The 26531-nt window shown below is 65.1% G+C and overlaps 1 protein-coding gene across 5 annotated transcripts in view; it reads left to right on the top strand.

Moving 5' to 3' along the window:
- RIPOR1 (RHO family interacting cell polarization regulator 1) overlaps nucleotides 1-26442 on the top strand; it is a 102909-nt gene extending 76467 nt beyond the window's left edge. For 3 of the 5 annotated variants that reach the window (XM_034788342.1, XM_034788341.1, XM_034788340.1), the window contains exons 2-22: nucleotides 3231-3357; nucleotides 8479-8631; nucleotides 9946-10024; nucleotides 10536-10559; nucleotides 11517-11570; nucleotides 11835-11987; nucleotides 12076-12139; nucleotides 13505-13548; nucleotides 13784-13909; nucleotides 14838-14986; nucleotides 15610-15739; nucleotides 17800-18669; nucleotides 19108-19248; nucleotides 21144-21317; nucleotides 21593-21728; nucleotides 21957-22118; nucleotides 22440-22598; nucleotides 23591-23787; nucleotides 23931-24014; nucleotides 24745-24835; nucleotides 25844-26442. In XM_034788342.1, the coding sequence (XP_034644233.1) occupies nucleotides 3257-3357; nucleotides 8479-8631; nucleotides 9946-10024; nucleotides 10536-10559; nucleotides 11517-11570; nucleotides 11835-11987; nucleotides 12076-12139; nucleotides 13505-13548; nucleotides 13784-13909; nucleotides 14838-14986; nucleotides 15610-15739; nucleotides 17800-18669; nucleotides 19108-19248; nucleotides 21144-21317; nucleotides 21593-21728; nucleotides 21957-22118; nucleotides 22440-22598; nucleotides 23591-23787; nucleotides 23931-24014; nucleotides 24745-24835; nucleotides 25844-25941 (3189 nt within the window). In that variant the 5' untranslated portion in view covers nucleotides 3231-3256 and the 3' untranslated portion in view covers nucleotides 25942-26442. Of the gene's footprint in view, nucleotides 1-3230; nucleotides 3358-8478; nucleotides 8632-9945; nucleotides 10025-10535; nucleotides 10560-11516; nucleotides 11571-11834; nucleotides 11988-12075; nucleotides 12140-13504; nucleotides 13549-13783; nucleotides 13910-14837; nucleotides 14987-15609; nucleotides 15740-17799; nucleotides 18670-19107; nucleotides 19249-21143; nucleotides 21318-21592; nucleotides 21729-21956; nucleotides 22119-22439; nucleotides 22599-23590; nucleotides 23788-23930; nucleotides 24015-24744; nucleotides 24836-25213; nucleotides 25278-25843 lie in introns of all 5 variants that reach the window. The other 2 variants (XM_034788344.1, XM_034788343.1) reach the window with 2 other exon arrangements.
- The last annotated feature ends 89 nt before the right edge of the window (nucleotides 26443-26531 follow it).

Here is a 26531-nt window from a genome sequence, read left to right as displayed (position 1 = left end):
AACAGCACATCTCGAAGAACAACAGTTACAAAAGGTAGGTAACTGTTTTTTCCACTCCACTCAGCACTGAGAAGGCCTCAGTTGGAGCCCTGTGTCCAGTTCTGGGCACCACACCTTGGGAAGGACGTGGAGAAACTGGAGAAAGTCCAGAGAAAAGCAACAAAATTGATCAAAGGTCTAGAGAACATGACCTGTGAGGGGAGATTTGAAGCAATTGGGTTTGTTGAGTCTGGAGAAGAGAAGACTGAGGGGGGACATGTGTACAAGGTTGTTCTAAAGAGGAGAGTGATAAGTTGTTCTCCTTAGCCACTGAGGACAGGACTAGAAGCAGTGGGCTCGAATTGCAGCGGGGCAGTTTAGTGGAATCCCCGTCACTGGAGGTTTTTAAGCACAGGTTGGACAAACCCCTCTCAGGGCTGGTGTAGGTAACACGTGGCCCTGCCTCAGTGCAGGGGCCTGGCCTAGGTGGCCTGTCGAGGTGCTTCCAGGCCTGTGTTTATGTGATTCTACGTGCTGTGCCTTGGACCATGGCAGCTCCTGGAGCCATGGCGGGATCTGGGTGCAGTGACTGCCTGGGCAGTGCGGGCACATCAGTGTGGTGGAGGGGCTGTGTCCAAGTTACTCAAGGCCCCGAGCAGCTCTCCGGGGTGTGGACTGCTCTCTCTGCGCATTACCCCTGCGTAGCCACGCTGATGGGCAGGAGGAGGCTGGGCCAAGGTCTTCTGCTGTGGCCTGGTATTTTCAGCGCCCCTCTGGCATCCACTCCCAGTGGCCAGCCCATCTCTCTGCAGACCCCAGGGAAGGCAGATGGCTCTCTAGAGGGCCGCTCCTTCAGTGTGCTGGTGTGTCTGCTGTGAAATACAGCCGTGCGTCCAGCCAGCCCTCCTGCAATCCACGGGCTGGCCACATCTGGCTTGTCCTGACTCTTAGTGGGTGGCATGGGCCACGCTGAGCTCCATCAATGGCTATTAGCCAAAATGGCCAGGATGCAATCCCGTGCTCTGGGTGTCCCTAGCCTCTGTCTGACAGTGGCTGGGAATGGGTGACAGGGGATGGATCATTTGATGGTTACCTGTTCTGTTCATTCCCAGGGAAACACCTGGCATTGACCACTGTCAGAAGACAGGATATTGGGCTAGATGGACCATTGGTCTGACCCAGTGTGGCCGTTCTTATGTCTGTGTGATCCCCTAAAGACTTAGGGGGTCCTCCAGCCCCTCGGGGGTTACCGGGCTGTGGTTGGAGATGGCACCATCCCCCCCACACCTTGTGAGGTGCTGGGCATGGATCATTGCATTAGGAGTAGATCTGGCTCCATGGCCAGCCTGGGACAGCAGGGGGGCACCAAAGGGGTTGGGGGCACGTGTTCCTTTCCCTGTCAGGGGATGGCTGAGAGCTGCTGGCTGGTGCCATGTTGCAGAGCTAGGCAGGGATTGGCATTGTTCCCTGGGACTTACGAGCCAGACAGGCCCCATTGACACACTTGGCTAAGCCAGTGGCATGGGCCCTCGTGGCTCCATCTTTGCAGCACTGGGGGAGGCTGCTGTAGGAGGGTGCATGCGCTTGTGAGTTGCGGGGCTGCCCCGGGGGTGGGGGGAAAGTTTGCAGGGAGGGGTAGCTGGAGTGGGAGACAGTGGGCAGGAGGGGGCTGTGAGCAGTGTGGGGAGCAGTAAGGGGCATAGCAGTGCAGAGCACATGTCCTTTGTCAGAGCAAGGTGGGTCAATATCCTCTCCCTCTCTTTACCTGGGGGAAACTGAGTCACGGTGCGGTCAGAGACGGGCTCAAGGCCTAAGAGGTCCTGGCTCCCAGCCACTGGTACATACCTCTTACCAGGAAATGGCTCTCTATGGAATACACAGCACCCCAGCAGGATCTGGGGGGCAGCCCTGGTGGATCAGCAGTGCAGAGAGCGCCGGCCCCTCCCTATGTGGTGTTCCCCAGGCCGGGAACCCAGCTGCCTCACTCCCTTTCCTTCCCCAGAGCAGCTCCTGGGGACTCTCCGGCTGCAGGGTGGGTCGGGGACTTTCCAGCAGGCTCTGCTGTCCTGGGGCTTCCTTCCTGGCGGCTAGCGCAGAAGGTGGGGGCCTTAGCGGATTGCGGGGGCTGGGAGCTGGCAACGCTGCCCCGACCTGGCGCCGGGATGGCCTGGGCTCTGCGATCTCCCAGCAGAGCACCTCTGAAATGCTCCTGTGTCTGCCCAGCGCTGCCCTGGTGCCTGTTGCATCCCCAGAGACCTGGCTGAGCGCAGGCCAGTGGGGTGACATCCACCCCCGCCCCGGGCAGGGGCACCAGGGATGCACTTTCCCCACAAGGGGGGGCACTTTGCTGATGTGGGGGGCAGCCAGCTTCCACCCCAGGCTTGAGGGGATGGGGCTCTCCATGGGTTACAGGGCCATGTGCCCCCAGCTGCGGGGCCACGCAGCGCCCCCTGCAGGGCGTGGCATGCTTTGCTAAGGGGCTGTGATTCCCTGGGGGAGGGATCTTTGGGGCACTGGGGCAGAGTCTCAGGGAATGATGGGGGGGTTGCTTGCAGCCCCTGCCAGTCGGCTGAGGCCTGCGCTGGGCAGGGCTCCTGGGCTGGGCTGGCCTCTGGCCGGGAAACGGGGCTCCAGGAAGGCTTGGCGTGCCTGGGACAATGAGTGTTTCCTGCTGTCTAGGGCCTGTGGCGTGGCTCGGCTCCCCCCGGTGCCTGTCCTTCCCGGCACTGACAGTGGAGTGGTTCCCCAGCTTGGGCCCTGCCACGTGCTGTTCTGCTGGTGCCTGGCTGGCTCCAGAGGGAGTGCGGGGAGTTGCTTGGCCCATGGCTCAGCAGACAGGGCAGGGGGCAGCACCAGGGCAGCAGTCTCCCGGGGCAGCCAGGAGCTGTGCTGGGTCCCAGAGCCGGGTGCCACACACACTCTGCTCCCGGGGGGCCTGCCGGAGCTCTGGGCCCAGTTCTCAGACTGGCACCTGGCCCCATTGCTCGGCGCTGGAGCCCTGCTGCCTGGCATGTGATGCCGCCTGGAAGGCCTGGCTCACACCCAGCCTGGCATGGCAGCAGTGCCGGGGAAGGGTCGGGTGTAGGGCTGTGGGGACCAGCCAGCGGCGTTGGGAGAGCGGGACTCCATGCTGGAGCTTGAGTCGAGGTGGTACCTCTCCCTGCCGTCGCCCCAGGAGCCTGACCCTGTGCCAGCCCAGCACGCCCAGCTGTCCCCACCCGTCCTCACCATGTCGTTTCCTTCCCCCGCAGGGAGGCCCTCCAGGTCGCACTCCACCATGTCGCTCTCTGTGCGGCCCCAGCGGCGCGCCCTTGCTGCCAGGATCAATAGAAGCCAGTCCTTCGCCGGTGTGAACTCGACACAGGACAAGGCCTTCAGGTAGGGCCCGGGGGCTGGCGCCTGCTGGCGGGGGCGAGGCATCGGCCAGCCTGAGTGTGTGCCGGGGTGCCCCTCCCCCTCGCTCAGCAGGGATCTCCGCAGCACCTCGCACAGGGGGGTCACGGCATCAGACCAGACTCCCAGTCCCCTGCTCTGTCGACACGTCGCGCCGACTCCCTTCATGGAGTCTGTGGAGGGGACGTTCCTGGAGCCTGGCTGGGCAGTGCCCACTGGCGCATACTGTGGGAGAATCGGGTGGTTGCCAAGCAGCCGGGCAATGCTCTGGCTTGGGACCTGATCCACCCGCTGCTGCTGTGCGAGATGGGCGCAGCATCCCTGCAGCCCGGGCGCCGGGGAGTGGCTTACAGTGTGGCGGGAGGTGATGGGGGGTCGTCCAGCAGCCCCGCAGACCGAGCTCTGCTCCCCCAGCTCAGATGTTTGGCTCCGAGGTACTTTCTGCAGGAGTCCCCATCTGCCCCCAGCCCTTGCCTACAGCGATGATCCCCTGCCACGTTGTGCAGGCTGCTTTGGGCCAACCGGCTGCTCCCCAGAGGTGGCTGCAGTGGACGGGTGCTCTGGGTCCCTAGCTTGGCAGTGCTGTGGGGTCCTTGAGCCCAAGGGGAGCCCATAGGAATGTGTGATGTTCTGCTTGGCTCCAGCTTTGGGAGCCCACCAGACATGCTGCTGAGAATGGGAAGTGGCCCTGGGGCATTGTCCATGGCTCCAGAGGGCTGCAGGGCTCAGGGCTCCTGGAGCTGGCTGTCCCAGGGCCCTTGCCACGGTGCAGCGTGGAGAGGCACGGAGCCACCTGCCGCTCCCCTGAGATGCAGCCTGCTGGCTAGTCATGTCGTGGCTGGGCCGATGGGCAGCAGCCTCCCCAGGCTGGGAGAGCCCTTCCTGCCCGGGGCGCTGCGAGCCCCGGGGTGCTGCTGGCTCCGGCATTGCTCCAGCTACTCCCCCTGGCAGCGAAGCACCTGGGCATCAGGAAAAGCAGCTGGAGCCTGGAGCCAGCCTGGGGCCCCTGCTGCCCTCGGGGCCAGCACCACCAGTGAGACTGGAACTGGGAGGCCAAGGGGGCAGTACGTCGGGGGAGGCGTGTGCAGGGCAGGCAGTTGGCCAGAGGGAGGCAGTGTGGTTAACAGGACAGCAAGTCCTCATGCACAGGTCCAGCAGGAGGCTGTGGCTCTGGGCCGGGGGTGCTGGCCTGTGGGAGGGGAGGCGGGGCACCCCCAGGTGGCGGCAATGGGAACCCGACACAGCAGCCCTTCCTGGCACACCGTGCCAAGAGAGCCCACCAGTGGCCTTGGAAATGGCTCAGCTACAGGACAGGCTTCAGGCAGTGCATTGGTGCTCTGGCGGCTCCCAGCGTGGCTAAGGCATGTGCCGTGCCCCTTGGGCACAACCCCTCTGGGGCCTCTGTTGTGCCATAGCTCAGAGGTGCCCTGGTGTGCCCTGCAGTGCCCGGGCAGGAGGATCCTGGTGTGCCCTGCAGTGCCCGGGCAGGAGGATCCTCCTCCTGGCAGAGTGCTCCTGCCCACCGCCTGGCCGGGTCCAGGAGGCTTGTGCCAGGGATTGCTTGGCCTTGTGGCTGTGGCGGAGGCTGGGTTGTGGCCTGTCGCTTGCACAGTGACTCGGGGGTCAGTCCCTTGTTGTGGGGGTGGGGCAGGGAGTAGTGCAGGCCATGGGGCTGAATGCCTTCGCCTGACCCGTCCCAGTGCCCCCAGACGCCCACGGCTCAGCCTCGCAGGGAGGAGGGAATCAACCCTGTGTCGCAGACCTTGGCATGGAACCCAGGAGTCCTGGTGCCCACTCTCCAGGCCTGTCGGGAGAGCCCCGTGCCCCATTAGGCAGGGACGTCCCCAGGGATTGCATTCGGAGATCCCCAGCCCGAGCAGGACGGGCCACGCTGCGGGCAGGGAGCCAGCATGGGGCGATGTTTCCGAATCGGGGGTGTCCAGCTCTGGTAGTCGAGCAGGATCTGTGCACAGCTGATTGCTTTGAGGTATTGGTAGTGATTTTAAGAGAGTTTTAAGTTTGGTGGCTGGAGAACAGACAAAGTGGTTACTGGTTTGTTGTTTTCTGTTTGCTTATTTTGGGTAAGGGAAGTAGGGACAGAAAAGGAAGCAAAATAAGTAAGAGTGAAGATCAGAAGAAGCTAGAACTACACAAGTTGCAAATTGCCCAGAAAGGCTGAGCACTGAGCACTGGGAAAGTCTCTGTTACCTAAGAAGCCCCTGAGCTGAGGCATCCCAGTTTCAGTGAACTGACCAATTGTGGGTGCGTATCTTCAGGCAAAGGAGAGTGCACCGTGGCTGGGAATGCTTTGCTCTGCCCCCCAGCATCGCCCCTGTTTTCCATCAGCTGATTTTCATCCATGGGCGACTTTCACCCCAGCACTGGGACAGCAGAGCTGTGTGTCGCCTGCGTGTTGCTGGCACTACATGATGCCTGAGCGGTTCACCTAGTGGCTGCGTGTAGCTGCTGAAAGGGACTGGCGAGAGCCTTGGTCCCTGTGGGACTCCACACATGAGGGATCTGTGGGGGAGGTGCAGGCTCCCAGCACTGGGTGCGTCCCTCCAGGAAGGACACAAAGCTTTGTAGAGCACTGCCCTGCCCCCCGCCACCTCTCTCAGCATCCCTGGCCCCACCCAAGAGCCTGCACTCCCAGCCAGAGCCCTCACCCCCTCCCACACCTCAACCCTTTGCCCCAGCCCTGAGCCCCCTCTCACACTCCGAACCCCTCGGCCCCATCCCTGCCACACATCACCTCCAGATTGGTGCACATAACAAAATTCATTCCACGCATGGATGTAAAAAATTAGAGGGAACACTGGTTGGGGGGATTCTTTGGTCCTGCTGTCCCAGCCTTTGTTGTCTGCTGTGGGCGCTCGAGTGCCTCTGGCTCCGGGGGTCGGAAGACCAGAGATCCGTGTGTGTGTGACAGGGCGGGGGGCCATTTGGGGGCCTGCGTGGCGAGGGTCAAGGCTAGCGTCCATGGTAATGCTGAGCAGGCCCTGGGTTCCGTGTCCTGCGGGCAGAGTGGTGCTGGCCAGCCCTGCTGGAGTGCTCGACTCGGGCCGTGGGGCGCTCTGGGTAGCTGGGCGAGCTCTGGCTGCTGCCTTACGGAGGTGATGGCCTGGCCCAGGCAGTGGTGGCGTGCTGCCCTAAAGATGGGCTTCTAGGCTCGAGAGCTGGCCCAAGGGGAGATGAATGTGTGGGGATTTCTGGGATCCTGGGGGAGAAAGAGGACAGCTGGAAAGACCCACGGACATCATGCCTTGCTTAGAAATCCGGGATGGAGCTTCCCAAGGGGGGGCCGATGGGGTTGTCGGAGAGTTTTTCGAGGGCCCCCAGTGCCTGGAGAATGTGCCGTGCTGGGCCCATGTCCTCTCTCTCAGCATCTCAGTTACGGGTGGTTGGGAGCTGCCCCGGGCAGGGAGTCTGGGCTGTGGTCCTTGTGACGAACTGGGACTGTTCCTACTGTGGTCTGTGAATGCTGACAGGGGAGTGTGGCTAGGATAGTCTGCATTGAGGGATGGGAGACTGACCAACGGAGAATACCTGAGCATGGAACATGAGAACCCAGGAAGGGGTTAGAGGCCAGGTGACACCTTTGCCCGGGAAACTGAACAAAGGCTGTGGGAGGGGTCGCTGAAGGGAGAGTTTCAGGAGCTGGCTGGTGGAATGGCTGGGAGGCAGACAGGGCTCTGACCTCCCAAGGGGGCTGGGGTGCCCGAGGACCCCAAGATGGACCTAACTGAGGGGGGTCCTGTTGTCTGTGCCTGCAAGACCTGTCTTGGACTGTGTTCCTGTCGTCTAAATAAACCTTCTGCTTTACTGGCTGGCTGAGAGTCATGGTGAATCACAGGAAGCCGGAGGTGCAGGGCCCTGACTCCCCCACACTCCGTGACAGTCCTTGCCGTTGGGTGCTGGTTAATGGCTTGCCTGGGTGTGCAGAAGTCACGTTTTCTGTCTCTGTGGAGGCACTGAGTGATTGTGAGAGTCCTGCATCCGCTGTTCTGTGGCCTGGGGTTGAGTTCTCAATGCATTGCTTGAACGGGGCCGTGGCAAACTCTGCAGGGAGGAAGCTGGCTTCGGAGCGCGTGAGCTGTGACCAGCCCCACTTCTTGTCCCAGTTAGTGCCCAGCAAACAGGCAGAGCACCAGGTCTCCTTCACGCCCAGCACTCCCATGGTCAGTAGAGGAGCCCTGAAATCGGAGCAGACTCTATCTAGCCACCGTGGGTGCCACTTCCAGAACCAGGGGTTCAGAGGCGCGGCTGGAGGTGATGCTGGCATCCGCCTCAGCCCCAGGTGCAGCCACAGAGTCGGCTTTGATGGTTGGGTGCTGGTTGCTGGAGAACCTGCCCCCTCTCCCGGTTCTTCCTTGGCAGTCGAGAGTCCGGGCCATGGGTTCCCCCTCCCTGGTCACTCAGAGCCTAGGTGCGTTGCCCATCAGGTCGCACTGCAAGGCTCCTGTCTCCAGCGCTGAGAAGTTTGATTTGGGGTGGGGGGGGGAGAGGGTTCTTCATGACTTATTAACATGCCTAGAGTGGCGCGTTTCCATGGACGGGACCCGTGTCGGAGGCCGGATCGACCTGGGGTTACTGGCAGGCTCACTGCTGCAGACATGGCGGTGATTGGACATGGGCATGGTGGCTTTGGCTGCGGTTCTGGCCCTGTCCTGGGTGCACAGAGAATTGTGGTCCGGCCCAGGCTGGGACTGGGCTCTGGGACTACGGGGGCGGGAATCTGGGCCCCCTTGACCTTCCTACACCAGCCCTGCATGGCCCTGGCCCCGCTCAGCCCTGGCTACAGTGGGCGAGCGTTCAAGGAGATGGGATGCCCACACTGCTGGCATTGCTACCGCCTGGCTTTGAGCAGGGCTAGCCACCGGCAGCTCTCCGCACCCTGGCACTGGCCCCAGGTGGCAGGTTCCCACTGAGGCATGGCAGGTGGGAAAGGGAGAGGGCTGCCATTGCTCCTGGCGCTTCCCCCTCCGTGATTCCTGCAGAGTGTGGCCTTGTCCCCAGGCGCTCGGCTCCTGGCACCGGGCAGCAGGGACCAGGTGGCCGCGCCAGCAGGAAGCTCACCCCCGGCCTCTTTGTGCTTCCTCCCCTCAGGAACCTGCCTCCCTTCAGCACCCCAACGGTGTCCAGGAAGACTGGCTCCCGGGTCAGGAGGATGTTCTCCATGTCCCACAAGTCCCCCCCACCCAAGGTGCCACAGCCTGACCGGCTGGACGAGGTGTACGAAGCGCTCAAGAAGGGGCTGATGTAAGTGACCTGCCCCGCGGCGCCCAGCCTGGCTGCACGGGAAGGGGAGCAGCCAGCCATGCAGCTGGATGGCCCCGAGCAGGGGGTGCGTGGGAACAGAGCAAGGGGCGCCCGGTTCTGCACGGAGACACAGGGCTCCCTGGGAGGGCCCCGGACAAGCCGGTTCCTCTGCACGGGGACTGGGCGGCTGTGCCGTTGGGCTGCAGATGAGACCGATTCTCTGTGGCTGGGCTAGGCGGTGGCCCCGGGAGAGCTGAGCTGTGCCCAAGTGGCTATTCCAGAGAAGCTGCGCTCCAGGGCAGTCCGAGCCCTGGCACCAGCCCAGCCCTGAGTCAATCCCCCCCTCAGAAGGCTGCTGGGAGCTTGGCAGTGTCTGCAGGCCGGGGGGGCGCCCACGGCTGTGGTTTGTGACCAGCCCTTATTGTAAAGCAGTGTGATTCCTGTCACTGGCTCGCTCGGAGGCTCTCTGCTGAGGGACTGTCTGTGAGAGCTGGGGGGGGGGGGGGGGGCGGGGGGGGGGAGGGGGCGGGGGGGGGGCGGGGCGTGCCCGGGGGGGGGGGGGGCTGGGCAAAGTAGGTGGATGTGAGTTGGGGCAGGGAAACTGGCGCCCTGGTAAACTTGTATTTTGGTACCCCTGGCCCCTGCAGGAGCCCCCGAACATCTCCCCACCCCCCTCCCAACACTTCCAGGCTCCACTGCCTCCCCACAGTGCTGGGGGGATGGGAGCCAAGTGTGGCCCATGGGTGGGGTTGAGCTGGAGGGGGACGGGTGCCAGGGGTGGGGTTGAGCTGGGGGGGGGGGGGGGGGGTGGGCGCCAGGTGTGGGGTTTAGCTAGGGAGGTAGGTGCTGTGAGTGGGGTTGAGCTGGGGGGGCGGGTGCCGGGTGTGGGGTTGAACTGGGGAGGTGTGGGGCAGGTGTGAGGTTGAGGTGGGTGCTGGGTATGGGTGCCAGGTGTGGGGAAGAGCTGAGGGGGTGGGCGCCGGGTGTGGGGTTGAGCTAGGGAGGTGTGGGGTGGGTGTGAGGTTGAGGTGAGTGTGGGGTGTTGGGGAGAGCTGAGGGGGCGGGTGCCGGGTGTGGGGTTGAACTGGGGAGGTGGAGTGTGGGTGCCGGGTGTGGGGGAGAGCTGGGGGGGTGGGCGCCGGTGTGGCGTTGATCTAGGGTGGGTGTGAGGTTGAGCTGGAGGGGGGCGGGTGCCGGGGGGGGTTGAGCTGGAGGGGGGCGGGTGCCGGGCGCAGCCACTGATGGGGGCTGGGCTCCGCTGGCTGTCTCTATGCCCAGCCTGGGGGTTAACGTGGGGGGTGCTCTTGCCCGCAGAGCCTACCTGGAGGTGCACCAGCTGGAACTGGAGAAGCTCAGCACCCAGATCCGCGAGTCCAAGAGGAATTCCCGCCTGGTGAGTGCGGGTCGCACTCGGCTCTGCGGGCACTGCTCTGCCCCAGCTCCTCCCCCTGCGCTCTGCCTGGGTCCCTGGGCAGGGTGTCTCCACAAGGGAGCTGGAGGGGGATTGGACCAAGGGTGAGACAGGAGCGGCGAGTCTGGGCAGGGTTACAGTGCTGGCTGGATACCCAGGGCAGCCCCTGGTGCCTCTCCTGCAGTCCAGGGTGCCTGTGCATGGATGTGAGCTGCAGAGCCCTGCGGCAGCCCAGCGGTGCGCCGTGACAGCCCCTCCCTGTGGTCTGTGCGGCAGTGGGAACCCAGCTGAGGTTCTGGCGCTCAGGCAGTGAGCTCCTTAGCACGGGGCCCCCCACCCCGGGGCTTCCCATGCTGCATGTTATGTGCGCGCTGCTGGGGTGTTGCATGTTTGTGCTGACATGCTGCCAGGTGCCAGCGTGTCCGATGGCAGTGCCATGTGTGATCCCAGTGATTTCTGAGCTCTCACCCCTCTTCTGTCCTCCTTTCTCTAGGGCTTTCTCTACGATCTCGACAAGGTAAGGGCTGGTGCTGAAGAGAGCCGCTGGGGGAATAGTGGGGTAGGTCCCTTGCTGAGCTCCTGATGCTGCTCTCTGGGCCGACTACCTCCCCTCCGAACTGGGCACTCACCCATTCACCCTCCTGACTGGCCTCGTCAGCTCCCCTCCCCACGCAGGCCTCCCAGCCGGACAGTTCCTGAGGTGCAGGGGAACGTGGGGCAGGCTCTGCTAACGGGGCACCTCCCGCCTTGTATCCTGCCCCGTTGCACAAGAGCCGCGTTGGGAAAGCCAGACACCAGCATCCAACGTGCGACTCACTGTGCTCTGCCCTGGACCAACCCGCTGGGGTGGGGGCTTTGGGGGAGCACACGGACAGAACCTCTGGGCTAACGGGCTTCAGATAGCCGGTGTGGTGGCCGAGGGGGGCCGGCACGGGTGGGGTTCTGCTTGGGTTTGTGCCCTGGTCACTCAGGGCCTGTCTGTCCCACGTCTCTTAGAAGCCTCCGTGGGTGGCTGGAGAGCTAGCTGGGTCGCGGCCCCACCAGCGCCCCGAGTCGCTCGGAAGGCTGCGGAGCCACATGGTTTTGTAGGGAGTTAGTGGCTGGCTCGCAGCCAAGGCCTGAAGCACGTGTGGGAGAAAGGCGCTCTCGATTACCGCCTGGGGCCGAGCGCTGGGCCTCCATGGGGATCCCAGCCCTAGCGGGGAGGCAGCTCAGCTTTCCCGTCCTGCCCTACCCCGTGCCCCCGGACGCAGCAGCGGGGAAGCCCGTGCTGGGCCTGTGTGGCCTGGAGCTGCCCCTTGTGGCCTGGCCCCATGATGGGCCTGTGCGGCCTGGCCCCGTGCTGGGCCTGTGTGGCCTGGAGCCGCCCCTTGCGGCCTGGCCCCATGATGGGCCTGTGCGGCCTGGAGCCGCCCCTTGCGGCCTGGCCCCGTGCTGACTGCATCTGACCCACTCTCCTCCTGCTCGGTTCCAGCAAGTCAAGTCGATCGAGCGGTTCCTGCGCAGGCTGGAGTTCCATGCCAGCAAGGTAAGGGCGACCTGCCGGGGGGGTGGGGGGTGCCCCTCACGGCTCTTATAGGCATGTGGGGGGCATGTTTCTCCCTCTACATACTTCAGTGCTTCTCAAAGCTGCCCCGGGCTCCCCTCCCACTACTGCCCCGGGCTCCCCTCCCACTACTGCTGCCCCAGTTTCCCCCACACTGCATGCGGAGGTGGAAAGGAGGGGAGTGCGGAAGGGCCCCCCGAGCACTGCGCCCAGCCCCTCACCGTGGCGTTGCGGCTCTCATTGCAGATTGACGAGCTCTACGAGTCGTACTGCATCCAGCGGCGGCTCCGCGATGGGGCCCACAACATGGTCAAGGCCTACACCGCCGGCTCCCCGGGCAGCCGCGAGGCACGGGACAGCCTGGCCGAGGCCAGCAAGGGCTACAAAGAGTACACCGAGGTAGGGGGGCCGGGCGGGGTGCGGGGGGGCGAGTGGGGAGGGGCTGGAGCCTGTGGCTAACGGGTGCTCTCATCCCTCCTGTCCCCAGAACATGTGTCTGCTGGAGAGCGAGCTGGAAAGCCAGCTGGGGGAGTTCCACGTCAAGATGAAAGGTACATGCCCCCCGCAGTGCCCCCTGCTCCCCCCACACCCTGCTCCCCTTCCTGGTCCCCCCACACCCTGCTCCCCTTCCTGCTCCCCCTCCCACACCTCCTTCCCGCTCCCCCCCACACCCTGCTCCCCCTTCCCGCTCCGCCTCCCATACCCTGCTCCCCTTCCTGCTCCCCCTCCCAGACCTCCTTCTCGTTCCCCCACACACACCCTGCTCCCCCACACACACCCCTTCCTGCTCCCCCTCCCTGCTCCCCGTGCCCTGCTCCCCCTCCCACACTAAAATCATGAGTGATATGGAGAAAGTAAATAAGATAAAAAGTGAATAAGGAAAAGTTATTTATTTGTTTCCATAATACAAGAACTAGGGGGCACCAAATGAAATTAATAGGCAGCAGGTTTAAAACAAATAAAAGGAAGTTCTTCTTCACACAGCGCACAGTCAACCTGTGGAACTCCTTGCCTAAGGAGGTTGTGAAGGCTAGGACTATAACGGGGTTTAAAAGAGAACTAGATAAATTCATGGAGGTTAAGTCCATTAATGGCTATTAGCCAGCATGGGTAAGGAATGGTGTCCCTAGCCTCTGTTTGTCAGAGGGTGGAGATGGATGGCAGGAGAGAGATCATTTGATCATTACCTGTTAGGTTCACTCCCTCTGGGGCACCTGGCGTTGGCCACTGTCAGTAGACAGGATACTGGGCTGGATGGACCTTTGGTCTGACCCAGTGCGGCCGTTCTTATGTTCACCCCGCTCCCCCCCTCCCCCCCCCCCCCCCCACACCCTGCTCCCCCTTCCCACTCCCCATGCCCGGCTCCCCCCCACACCCTGTTCCTGCTTCCCCACCCTGCTCCCCCCAATGCCGCTCCCCCAACCCCGCTTCCCCTTCCCGCGCCCACACCTTGATCCCCCCAGTGCCGCTACCCGTCCCACACCCCCTCCCACAACCGCACTCCCCTCTATCCCCACCTTGCTCCGCCTTCCAGACCCTGCTCCCCCTTCCTGCTCCCCCCACCCTGCTCCCCCCAACACAGCTCCCCCTCTCACACCCGCTCCCCCCACCCTGCCCTCCCCATACCCCGCTCCTTCCTATGCCCCACTCCCCTTAGCCCCCTGCTCCCCCCCCACTCCTCCCTCACACCCCGCTCCCTTTGCCCCATTCCTGCCCAGGCCTGCCCTGCACATGGGACTCCGCACCAAGCCCAGGGCAGGGGGTGAATCCTGGGCCCTTGATCCCCCTCTAGCTGCGCAGCTTAGCAGAGGGGCTTCTCTTCGGGGCAGGGTGGGGCCTTGCTCCCTTGCCAGCTGTGGGGGCCAGGGGCAGGGGAGTCGGCTGGTTCTAAGCTTCCCCTCCCGCTTCTCTTGCAGGACTGGCCGGGTTTGCCAGGCTCTGTGCTGGGGACCAGTATGAGGTATGTGGGGAAAGCAGCTGCAGGAGTCAGCGAGCCGGGGGGTGGGATGGGATCGCTGGCAGAACCAGCCACTGAAATTCTCCTGGGGGGCAGAGGGGAACCCCAGGCAGCTCCCCTCTCCCTAGAGGACAGAGCGAACAGGCCGCCGAGCCCCGCCCTGCTGCAGGGAAATGCGTGGGGATTGGGGATTGGCTTGGAGTGGCTGGCACCGACCCCGCACTCTTCTCGCCCTCAGATCTTCATGAAGTACGGGCGCCAGCGCTGGAAGCTGAAGGGGCGCATCGAGGGGAATGGGAAGCAGGTGTGGGACAGCGAGGAGATGGTCTTCCTGCCCCTCATCACCGAGTTCCTCTCCATCAAGGTACAGGGCCAGGCGTGGCCAGGCCTGGGGCTCTGTGCCGACCCTCCCTGAGCACAGCAGGGCCAGGAGCTGGGCGGGCAGCAGCCCCATCCTGATCCGCTCCACAGGCAGGAAGAACTCAAGTAACCGACCCCGTGCCCAGGCATGTCCTGCCGCCGCGGCCCCAGCTCCGTCCCTCGCCGGGCTCCGAGCCAGCTGTTGCCAGGCCGTTGGCTCTGGCTGGTGCAGCTTGTGGGGGAAGGTCGCTACTGCTCACTTCCTTTCCCAGGGCAGCGACGGGTTAACCTCGGGGGATGGCTGAGCAGCCGAGCGCACCGTCCCCCAAACCGGGCAACCCCCCGCCTTGTGCCGGGGCCCGTCTGTGATCGCTGGGCCAGGGCCTGCGGCTCTGCATGGGGCCATCGGGGCATGGGCAGAACAGCTGCCAGCAGCATCCAATGCTCCCGGCCTGGGATCCTGCCATGCAGCGCCCGGCCTGTGGCAGAGCTGGCGAGCTGCTGGCTCGTGACACTGGCCCCGCCACGGGCAGTGCACGGGGCTCTGCCGGAGCCGGAGGTGGCAGGTTCGAGTCCCCTGACACGCTGTGCTGTGTGGAGGCATGCAGCCGCTCATGCTGAGAGACCCAGCAGAGCGGTTTGGGGCCCCATTGCACACCAGGGTGCTCTGCTCTCACTCGGCCCCGCCCCAGAGAGAGTGTGGGTCAGACCTCTCCCCAGGCCAGCACAGGCGGCCTAGATCCCAGGGGTCAGAGATGGGACAAAGAGCAGAGTCCGGAACTTCCAGCGACTGACCGTAAACATCGGGTGAAACCCAGGAGGTCCAGGCTCTGCAGTGCCCATGCTGGGCGCCCTGCAGCCCCAGCTCACAGGCGGCTGCCCATGCCCCCTCTCACGGGCGCTGGCCTCAGCTCCCCCCTCTCCCCTGCCAGGTGACGGAGCTCAAGAGCCTGGCCAACCACGTGGTGGTGGGCAACGTCTCGTGCGAAACCAAGGACCTGTTTGCGGCGCTGCCGCAGGTGGTAGCTGTCGACATCAACGACCTGGGCACCATCAAGCTCAGCCTGGAGGTGAACTGGAAGTGAGTGGCCTAGGGGAGCGCGGCCGGGAGGGCTAGCTGGGCTAGTGCGGCCCTGTCTGCCCTGGGGCTTGTCGGCCCTGCTGGGGGAAGCCTGCCCAGCCCGGCGCTGGGTGCCGGTGGCTGTCTCCGAAGGATGCTGGGGCCTGGTCTGTGATCTCGCTCTCCCGATGGCACTGCCCAGGGGTGGGGTCCTGGATCCAGATTGGGCAGGCAGGCCCCCACCTGGGCAGTTGGCTCATGGCCCCTCTGGCAGGTCGTGGTTCCATCGGCAACCCCGGGGGCTCATGGCAGCTGCACCCCTCCTGTGCTCTCCAGCATTGTGGCTAACGCTTCAGGGTGTGGGCAGCCTGCCCAGCCTCCCTCCCTCTGTGCCCTCTCCTGGGCTTCCCGCCCGCTCCCCTTCCCTGCTTGCTGTCGCTTTCCGCAGCTCGGTGCCCGCGCCAGGGTCAGAGCTCAGCGCTGCTACCAGCCCTGCCTCTCCCTCGTGCTGCCCCATGGCACAGGGCACCAGCCCTGCGCGTGGCAGGAGGCTTGGGAGCCCAGCTCCAGGCCTGAGCCCAGCGGCCTCCCACCTGCAGTGCTAGAGCCCCCCGCTCCTCTCACCTCTGTGCTCTCGCCCCCAGCCCCTTCGACAAGGACGATCAGCCCTCAGCTGCCAGCACGGTCAACAAAGCATCCACTGTCAACAAGCGATTCTCCACCTACAACCAGAGCCCGCCTGATACGCCCTCCCTGCGGGAGCAGGCCTTCTATGTGAGTGCGCCTGGCCCCGGGACGGGGCGTGCCCTGCGCGGGAGCTGGGGACCGAGAGCACTCTGGGAGGGGCCCCTGCCTTCTCTGAGCCGCCAGCAGGGTCCCGCTGGGCCTGTGTGCTCCCAGCGCCGTGGTGTGTCCGTGTGGGAGCGCAGGGCTCCCCTGTGCTCTGCGTGGGTCGCCTGTGGCCCACGCCCGGGGCAGCTCCAAGGGACATGGCCCTCTGGGCTGCTGCTTCATTGATTTGCAGATGTCCTGCTAGGGCCCCTCCCCCCCCGTGCCAGAGCCGCTGCGCCCTGAGGATGGCAGATGGAGTAGCCAGGCCGCCCCAGCCGCCGGCTGAATGCCCCCGAGATCCCTCCCCCCTGCTGACAGCTCCCTCTTCTCTCTGCCCAAAAGCCCGGAGTGGGCGGCCTCCGAGAAACCCGGGGGGGCCTTGCTGGACATCGTCCGTGAGACGCTGCTTGAGAAGCTGTCTCGGAGCTGCTCCTGCAGCGAGGGCTCCTCGGTCCCGCTCGGGAGATGCCCGCAGCGGGGCCGTGTAAGTTCGCTGGCTGGGGCCAGCCTGTAGCTTAGCCTGGGTGGGCTAGTCACCCCAGATAGCACGACCTGCTCACTAGCCCATCCATAGGGCCTGGCTCTGGGAACCTGTCGGACAGGGATTCCCAGCCCCCAAACTGCTGTCTCTGAGCTGGCAGCCGCCCGTAGGCTCCAGGCTGGGCAGGGATCCGAGTGTGAGGGGAAGCCCCATTCCCCAGAGGCCTGTTCAGGCCCATGCCAGCCTCTCCCTGCATGGACAAGTCTTTACTCTGAGGCTGCCCCGGCTGCCCCATGCCAAAGGTGGTGCTGTAGCTGCTTGCCATAGATATAGACCCTGCCCCCTTGCCCTTTCCAGCCCAGTCCGTGCCCACAGTGAGACGCGCCTCCAGCTCCACTGTTCCTTGCCCCATCTCGTACTGCTCATGCCAGCCCCGCCAACGGGACCCGTTGCTCACACCTGGGGTGGCTCTGGGGCTGCCCGCTGTGGGGTTAGGGGCTGGAGGAAGGGCACAGAGCAGGGGCTGGCAGCCAGGACTCCTGGGTTCTATCCCCGGCTCTGAGTGGGGTGGAGCAGTTACAGCAGGGAATACCCTGGAGGTGGACCCAGCCCTGCTTTGATGGGACATCCCCTTCCCAACACCCCCCTCGCCCTTTGAAGCTGGGCCCTGTGCCGGGGGAATGTGGGCACTCACACGGCATGGGGAGGTGTGCGGAGTATGTGTGTGTCTGCACAAGGCTTTCGTGTCCCGTTGTGGCTGTGGGGCAGCTCCGGGGGCGGGGGAGTGGGGCTGGTGCAGGCTGGGCACCAGAGTACACACTGTGTTGACGAGCCCGGCTCACAGCGTGGTGCTGAAATGCCTGGGGCTGTGTTGGCCAGCCCCTTCCTCCCAGGCAGTCTGTCAGGGCCCAGCCGACGTGACGGGGACCCTGGCCCCGAGGCTGGAGCAATGGCCCGCGGATGGGACCCTGCCAGTGGGATGCTCCCCGCACCGGGGAGGGTTTGGTTTGGTCCCAAGCCTGAAGGGGGCTGAGCTCTTGGCTCCCGCAGCCCTGCCCAGTGGGGAGCTGGCTGCGATGCTGGGGGTGACATGGAGTTAGGCTGGGCTGGTATCCTCACCGTGACTGCCCTGCCCCCAGGGAGCTGGCAGACCCTGGGACTCAGCAGGTTGGGGGCAGATGGGGGGGTAGGGGAGCTGCTGAGGGGGAAGTGGGAGGCTGCTGGGACCCAAGTGAGCCAGTGTGACACCCTGGCAGCGGTGGAGGGCGGGGGGCTGGAGAAAGCTGTGAGGGGAGGGTGTGGCCAGGGGCAGGGTGGGTGGGGCTGCTGGCTGTGAGGGGAGGGCGTGGCCAGGGGCTGGGTGGGCGGGGCTGCTGGCTGTGAGGGGAGGGTGGGGCCAGGTCTTGCTGGGGGCATTGGCAGGGTGGGTGGGAGTGGCTGGTGGCTGCGGGGGTGATCGCTGGCAGCGGGGCGCAGCGTGGCCGGCGGCGAGGGGCCGCGCTGACGTGCCATCTCTCTCTAGAACATGCTGCGGCGGCAGGAGGAGCTGGAGAACGGCACAGCCTGGTCCATCTCCTCGGAGTCGTCGGATGATTCCTCCAGCCCCCAGCTGTCGGGCAGCGCCCGCCACGTCTCCCACAAGCCCATCGTACAGCCCGAGGTGCAGGCCTCCGCCCCTGCCATAGAGATCGCCTTCTCCCAGCAAGAGGAGGCGGGCGCTGCAGCCGAGCCCCCCAGCCGGCAGGAGGAGCCAGGGGGCGCGAGGAAGGAGGTGGTGGTCAATGGGCATGTGCCCTACTCCCGGACTCTGAGCCACATCAGCGAGAGCAGCCTGGACGCGGCAGTGGATTGCAGGGAGGGCCCCAGCGCCCATGGTGGGGAGCCTTCGCCAGACCCCCAGGACCCCAACACCGGGGAGCTGCCTCCCCTGGAAACGGACGCCCTCCCCGAGGCCTCGAACTCGCCGGTGCCCTGGGCAGGGCCCGACAAGGGCCCGGAGGCTGAGCTCTGTGGGGCCATGTCTCAGGCCGAGGCCTGTGAGCCTGTGGTGGGGCGGTCTGAGGCCGCTGTGTGCCAAGCTCTGGGGCCGCAGGGGCATGAGGTCTCCCCGGGCCGGCCAGTGGTGCTGCAGCCAGTCTCAGAGGAGAAGGGGAGGCCGGCCCCTGCCTCGCTCCCGCCCCCCAGCCCAGCAGAGGTGCCAAGGCCCAAGCCTGTGGACTGCGGCCTGGAGGAGGCCATCGGCTCGCTGTGCTCGGCCCTGGACGACTACCGGGGGCAGTTTCCCGAGCTGCAGCCGCTGGAGCGGGAGCTGAAACGTCTAGAGGAGATCCTCATGGTAAGGGGGCAGCGGTGGGGCCTCGAGGATGGTGCCAGCCCTACGGCAGCCATGCGGGTAGGTGCCCAGCTCCTCCCCTTCCCACGTAGGGCAGCGAATGTCCTTGGGCTGGGGATGCTGGTTCATGGGCTCTGTTGTCATGGTCCCCCTGCCCTGTGCCCCTTGTGCCGGTCAGATGGGGGGTGGAAGGGATTACATCGTGGAGAGCGGGGTTTGGGGAGCAGGGCCCAGCAACCGTGGCCGGGTCCCAGGGCAGCTGGGGCAGACTCTGGGGTGACGGGCAGCTGATGTGGCTTGGTAGGGACTGTGGCGTCTAGAACCAGCTGTCCCTGCTGCAGTGTGCCCACAGCCCGTCTTCCCGCCGTGCGTGGTGGAGTAGCCCAGGCCCGAGGGCCACGGGATGGGTCCCAGCTGGTAGAAATGCCGGGCAGCAGCAGCTGGCCAGTGGCCCGGGGACACAGCCTGCCCAGCCCCCACTCCTTACTGTCCCCACAGCACAAGCAGGGCATCTTCCTGAGCCGCGCCTCCAGCATCAGCCTGACGGTGGAGCACGCCCTGGAGAGCTTCAGCTTCCTCAACACCTCGGACATGGACGACTCGGAGGGCTCGGAGGAGGAGGGCAGCCGGAGCGAGCGGTGAGCCGGATGGGGCCCCCCCCCCCAAGGGCGCTGGCACTGGCTGCCCCAGTTGAGGAGGCCTAGGGCGGGGCAGAACATAGCTGTGGATGGGTTCTGGTCCCAGGCGCTGACCCAGGGTGCCTGGCCTGGCCACTTCCCTGCATGGGGTGACCCAGGCCCCCCCAGTAGGAGCTGGGCCACGTGCAGAGCTGGTCGTTGAGCTCAGGGAGTCAGACCGAGGGGCCAGGTTCGATCCCCGTTGCCCCCGTCCCGGAGTTTTGCTGTGGCTGCCGTCCCCTTCCATGTGCCCGGGAAGCCCAGAGCCTGCTGGCTATCGCCCACTGGTGGCCAGGCCTGGCTCTCAGCGGCAGCTCCCAGGGCACGTGGAGCAGGTCATGCCCACCTTGCCTCCTCCGGCCAGCGGGACCCCGGTACTGCGGGGGTGCGGGGAGCCTCGGCCTTGCCACCAGGAGCGCTGCCGTGCCCGTGCGGGCCCCCTAGTCCCAGCCAGCCATGCTTTGGGCAGGCTGTGCGGCAGCAGCGCCACCTAGTGGTCAGGGTCCTGGAGTGCGGTTCGTATTCACTGCCTCCTCCTCCTCCTCCTCCCCCCGCAGCTTTCCAGAGCTGGGGTGCAGAGGGGAGCCTGTGGCCCAGCTGCTGTCCCCTGCGAGACGTGGGGGGCTGACATCTTGAGGGAAGCAGAAATGGGTCCCAAACCCATCCAACTCCTTGTCCACTCTAAACCACAGGGATCTAGAGATCAGACTAGCAACGGCCCCTGCCCCAGGCTCTCTCCCACTCTGGGTGCTGCCGCACAACACGCTCCTTGGAGGCCTGGGGGACTGTTAGAAAAGGGTGTGAAGCCCAGGACTCCTGGGTTCGGTGCTCGCAGGGCGGCAGCGGGTGCTGGGGGTGAGGGCAGAGGCCCAGGACTCCTGGGTTCGGTGCTCGCAGAGCGGCAGCGGGTGCTGGGGGTGAGGGCAGAGGCCCAGGACTCCTGGGTTCAGTGCTCGCAGGGCGGCAGCGGGTGCTGGGGGTGAGGGCAGAGGCCCAGGACTCCTGGGTTCGGTGCTCGCAGGGCGGCAGCGGGTGCTGGGGGTGAGGGCAGAGGCCCAGGACTCCTGGGTTCGGTGCTCGCAGGGCGGCAGCGGGTGCTGGGGGTGAGGGCAGAGGCCCAGGACTCCTGGGTTCGGTGCTTGCAGGGCGGCAGCGGGTGCTGGGGGTGAGGGCAGAGGCCCAGGACTCCTGGGTTCGGTGCTCGCAGCGCGGCAGTGGGTGCTGGTGGTTAGGGCAGAGGCCCAGGACTCCTGGGGTCTGTTCCTGGCTGTACTTTTGACTCACTGTGTGGCCTCTCTGTAATGTGGCTGGCGCTGCCCACCCCAGGGGACCAAAGGGCTCAGTCACTGGGGGCTGGGTGCACTGGGGGGCCTCAGCTGCCCCTGGAGCCTGGGGGCAGAACCCACTCTAGCAGGGTGAGAGCTTCCCGGGGAGTTTTCCACCCACATGGCCAGGGGCTGTCTCCAGGGGCTCCCACGATCGCTTCCCAGGTGTGACCCCAAGCACCCAGCCCCTGGAGCGCCCCACCTGCCCCTCCATGCACAGAGGGGCCTGCTGCCCCACGGCTGTGCCTGCGCGTCACTGAGCGCTGGGGCCGTTGGGGGTGGGGATGAGCGTGCGTGTTGTCTGCGGGCTCGGCAGCAGCAGGGTGCTCATAGGGTAGGTCCTACGTAAACCAGGGCTCTTTTTTTCTTCCTTTGGTGCAAGTTCACCGGCAGTCGAACTGGAAGGATTTAACCCCCAGCCCTGAGAGCTGGAGGCTGTTCCTCGGGCAGGACAGTTGGCGCCTGTGGCTGAGGTGGGGGGGGGGTTCCCTTGCTTTGTGGGTGTGTGTTTACATGTCCCCCCCGTTCCTGCAGGGCTGGCGGGGCCCGTGCTGCGGGCGGGGCATTGGGAGGCTGCGAGGCGACGGCCGAGGACACCGGCACGTGCAGCGGCTCTGAGGGCAGCTCTGACCCCATGAGCACCGGCAGCGAGTTCCTGGACAGGGCTGTGGTGCTGCACCTCAGTAACTGCAACCGTCTGCTGCTGGTGAGTGCGGCATGGGAAGCTGTGTGGTGGGGGGCATCTGCTGGCACGTGGGGCTGTGGCCTTGCTGGGGGCTCCTGCAGAGTGGGGGGCCGGTGGGACGCCAGGCTGGCGGGGTGGCACCAGCCAGCCCAAGCACAGACTCCCCCTTGGCCAACACCGAGGGACGCTGCGGGCTGGCACGAGCCGTGACAGCTGCTGCCCCCAGCTCTGAAGGCAGACGGGCATGCTGGGAGTGTGCAGGCACCCCCAGGCGCTGACATGTCTGTGACTTGCAGAAATTGGGCACATTTGGGCCGCTGCGGTGCCGGGAGATGTACGCCCTGGACAAGCTGATGAGGGAAGCACAGGTGCTGGAGATTGTCTGCCAGCTGACGGAGGAGAAATCGGGAGCGGCCAACGCTGCAGCGGAAGGTAAAGGCCCTGGCACAGCGCCCATCCCAGGCCCACGGACAGGCACCACGGGGTACTGCCTGCCAGAGTGTGTGCTGGGGTCAGAGGGCGGGGCTCGCCACTGGGGTCTGTGCTGGGCTCCCTGACGCAGTCCCGGTGATGGCGAGCGAAGCCTGCCCCTATGCTGGCAGTGCCAGCAGCGTGCCCCGTGCTGGGTGCGGCTGGCCCTGACCGTGTCTCTGCCCACAGTGGTGCAGTTCTCCACCCGGAAGGAGGGGGTGCTGGCATTCTGGGACCGCTGCGTGGAGCAGCCCAATGTGTACACCTGTCCCGTGGAGCGGTTCCTGCGCACGCTCAGTGCCCAGTATGCAGCGCCCGTGGCTGAGCGGCAGTCGGGCCTGGCAGACTCAGGTGAGTGCAGTCTTGGGACACCCCGCACTGCCTGGATGGGCTGAGAGCTCTGGGCAATGGCTCAGCTCCAATTGGCCTTCTCTGGCTCCCCCGCCCATGCACAGTGTGACTCTGAGAGCTGAGAAAAGAACCCAGGAGTCCTGCCTCCCAGTCTTCTGCTTTGGCTAGCCCGTCCCGCCCCTCCAGGAAATGCCAGTGGTGGCAAAGTACCAACCTGCTGGAGGGGGCTGTCTTGGTGCCAGCCCAGACAGCCTTGGGGCATTGTGCCAGTGAGGTGCCCAGGCTGCCCCGGGGTACTAACCTGGTGCCCTCTCCCTGCAGTGTGCGTGAAGCTTGTGGAGGTTGTGCTGGACCGGCGGCTGCCCAAGCGCCCTGGGAGCAGCCAGGGTGAGCAGCTCACCATCTTCCAGTACTGGAGCCACTTCGAGTCGCTCCCCGTGTCTACACTGGACGCCTACGTCATGGAGCTGGCTGAGGAAGGTAAGAGCCTGCAGTCCCCTCATAGCTCCAGCGCTGGCACAGGCGGGGCACTGGTGCGGTTCCCGTGCTCGAGGGGTGGGTGGTACCAGCGCTGGCACAGGCGGGGCGCTGGTGCGGGATCTGTGCTGGAGGTTGGGTGGTACCAGCGCTGGCACAGGCGGGGCGCTGGTGCGGGATCTGTGCTGGAGGTTGGGTGGTACCAGCGCTGGCACAGGCGGGGCGCTGGTGCGGGATCTGTGCTGGAGGTTGGGTGGTACCAGCGCTGGCACAGGCGGGGCGCTGGTGCGGGATCTGTGCTCGAGGTTGGGTGGTACCAGAGCTGGCACAGGCGGGGCGCTGGTGCGGTTCCCGTGCTCGAGGGGTGGGTGGTACCAGCGCTGGCACAGGCGGGGCGCTGGTGCGGTTCCCGTGCTCGAGGGGTGGGTGGTACCAGCGCTGGCACAGGCGGGGCGCTGGTGCGGTTCCCGTGCTCGAGGGGTGGGTGGTACCAGCGCTGGCACAGGCGGGGCGCTGGTGCGGGATCTGTGCTGGAGGTTGGGTGGTATCGGCGCTGGCACAGGCGGGGCGCTGGTGCGGTTCCCCTGTTCTGAGTCATTGGATGGCCCAGCACCCACTGTGCCAGTGCAGCAGACTGCACCAGACTGTCTCTAGCACCTGCCCGTGCCAGCTCGCTCGCAGGCCTAGGCTGCGCGCCGCGATGGCTTTGTGATCCCTGCCCAAGGTGCAGTGGGTCTGGGCTGAGCTGCTCCTGCATGTGTGCTCAGTGCTCTCCCCTAGCTCCTTCTGCCTGCGGCTCACGCAGCGCGGCCGGGATACGGCCCCTCGAAAGCACACTCTTCCCTGGCAGGCCCAGCTCTCCCGACGGTGCGGGGCGCTCGCCTTCCCGTCCCGCTGGCAGGCGGGAGTGAAACCCCGGCCCCGCAGGGCACAAGTGGGGCTCAGGGCTGCCCTAGCTGTGCTGCGGCTGTTCTCACCCCCCCACCCCCCCGCAGTGCTGCTGGCCCAGAACCTGAACTCAGACGACCAGGACGTGGTGCTGAAGGCGCTGAAGCGAGTGCCCGAGAGCCGGCTCAAGAAGGACGGGCTGAAGGCCATGAGCTTGCTGCTCATCGAGGGCAACAGTAAAGTCGTCAGTGCCGTGTCCGCCCAGCTGCGCAGCCTCGCCGAGAACCCCCGCTTCCGGGAACGGGTGAGCGCCCCAGGGCCCTTGCAGCCCTGCCAGGCGGGGAATGGGGGTTGGGGGGGTACCAGCTGCTCTCAGAGGCTCTGCCCACGCCTAACGGCCCGGGGCAGCCGGCACAGCCCTGCGGTGCTGATCTCTGTGTCCCCCAGGCCCTGGTGTGGTACTTGGAGCAGCTGGAAGATGAAGAGGCGCAGACGCGAATCGCCAGCTGCGCGGCCCTGGGGTGTCTCAAGGTAAGTGCAGCCCCCGGGCTCATCTGCATGGGGATCGGTGGCAATGAGCAGCTGCCAAGGCCGTGCCCCTCTCACCGCTGGGCCGTTGTGTCCATGGGGGGTGACGTGGGGCCCAGGCTAGGGCAGCAGAGGGGAAATTGCCCAGATCCTCCCTGTGCCCTGCTGCCGGTGGGACCTCAGTGGCCTCCCCTCCTAGGCACAGTGGCGGCAGCATCCTGCCTGTGCTGGAGTCCGGAGAGCCAGGGCGGTGGCTGAGCTCATCCTGTGGAGGGGAGGGGAACGGGGGGAGGGAGTGGAGCCCCAGCAAGACTGGGATGGACCCAGGCAGCAGCAAGGAGGTGGCCTGTTCCCAGCCCGGAGAAGCCATGAGATGCGCCCGCACAGGGGAGGAGCCAGCAGGCAGCTCCACCCACCACTTCTGCTGGTCTCCTGGGCAGCACTAAGGGCAGAGGGGAGGGTGGGGGCAGGGGACATAGCCGGTCCAGAGCAGCCCATGGGGGACTCTGTCCTGGCCGACTGCCTGCAGGGGGAAAGCGTGGAGCTCTGGGACTGATCCCTGGGTCCCTCGCTCTGCCAGAACCAAGACAGGACCACAGAGACCTTGTTCCCACCCTCTACCTGTCTTCCTGGCCTCTGCCTGCCCATGCTGCCCTGCCTACAGTGCGCCCCGGGGTTGGGAGTGCAGGCAGGGCAAGGATGGGCTCAGCGCTGTGTCGGCCTCTCCCGGCAGGCCAAAGAAAGCATCGAGCAGCTGGTGTATCTGTGCCAAACGGACAAGGAGGACGTGCGGGAGGCGGCCAAGCAGAGCCTGATGCTATGCGGTGAGTGCCCTGCTGCACGCCCGGGGCCTGGAGCGGCTCCTCTAGGTGGCACCAAAGCCAGACTCTGCTCGCACCCCTGTTGGTACCGTCCCAGTGCCACAGAGCTAGATCCTAGAGCGAGGCTCCCCGGTCCTGTCCATGCTAGAGCCTGGCTGCAGAAGAGGGCACAGTGGACCAGCTGGATATGTGATAGGCCTTTGGTCCATGCCCCGCTCCACGAGCTCAGGCTTGCCACCTTGCCTGCTGCTGGCGCCATCCGTGGCCTGGCCGGGGCGAGAGCAGAAGCAGGCCCCTAGCCCGGCAGCCTGGTCCCCTAGGTAATGTCAGCAGGTGCTCTGAGAACGTGAAGTGTCATTATTATTTATTATCATTTATTAGATGGCACTGAGAGACCCATCTGATTGGCTAACTAGGCTTCCAGGTCGTGACAGCAGCTGCACAGGTCGGGACGTGTTGGCCAGATTCGTTCCCGCTCCCCCATTCCTGCTGCTTTGCTCACGAGTGTCTCTTGTTTTGGACCCTGTCGGCCATGTCCTTTTAACCTGTGTCTTTGCTGTGTGTGGACCCCAGTTCTGTGGCACGCCCCGAATGTGTCGGCATGTAGTGTACGGCCCTGCTGGTGTGTGCATGTGTGCTGCCCCCTAGTGGCTGCAGCCTGCACAGGCTCTGCCAGCTGAGGGCATTTTCCCCTTAGCTGAACTGTTTGAGGGCAGTGGTGCTGGAGCTGAGCACCTGGGTTCCATCTGCACCCCCACCTGGATTCTTTATTGTTACAATTCACATTGAATAGAAACGTCCTTAGAAGCCTGAAGCCAGCCGTGTGCATCAGCCCCGAGCTCGCAGTAAGCTGCAGGCCGAGCCGGGGGGAGCCAACACTGCTCTCCTGACTGCCAGACTGGGGCAGCTCAGCTGGGCCAAGGCCTGAGTGGAGGGGACAGGGGGCTTAGAGGGGCCTGGGAAGGGAGCCTGCTGGGTGGCTGGGTGACTGACCGTGGCTTGTGTTTGCAGGGGAAGATGGTAAATCGGCTCACCGGCGGCTGGAGGAGACTCTGAACAGCTTACCAAGGATCTTCGCACCAGGCAGCATGGCCAGCACCGCTTTCTGAGACACGCTGGCACTAACACACGTGTGATCCCTTTGGGGTGAAGGCACCAAGGAGCTGCTGGAGGCTCTCTCAGCCTGGGCCCAGCTCCCATGCCTTGGGAACATGCAGCAGTATTAGTACCTCCCTGCCAGCCTGACACCCCCCCTCACTGCCTTACGGAGCACAGCTTTCCCTCCCCCGGCACTGTGCCAGAGGGGCTGTGGGCACACCACCGTGGAGAAGTGGGGCTTCGGACACTCCCCTCCCCTCCAACTTGCTTTTCTATTGCAACTTGCTAGGTGGGGCCAGAGCTTGTGTGCCCCTGCTGGAGACTGGGCTGGCACGTGAAGTCTGCATTGGGACTCCTTCCAGTAGCTCGCAGGCTGCTCAGACCTCCCCAGATGGACGTGCACTTTGAGGCGATGTTGTTTCTTTCCGGGAGCTCCCTTTGCTGTGGGCAGCGTCCTCCTTCAGCGCCTGGAGTCCCCGGGACTCAAATAAAACGAGACATAGATATTAATATATTCTGCTGGCGTATCTTCTTTTCAGCTCCAAGGGTCTCCTGCCTCCCCCTCCCACAGCTGAGCCTTCCCCTGGTGTTAGTCACTTTT

This window comes from Trachemys scripta, chromosome 13 (genome assembly GCF_013100865.1).
Source record: "Trachemys scripta elegans isolate TJP31775 chromosome 13, CAS_Tse_1.0, whole genome shotgun sequence".
NCBI classification, from domain to species: domain Eukaryota; kingdom Metazoa; phylum Chordata; order Testudines; family Emydidae; genus Trachemys; species Trachemys scripta.
Note: the sequence above shows the minus strand (reverse complement) of the source record. Positions and strands in the feature narration are given on the sequence as shown.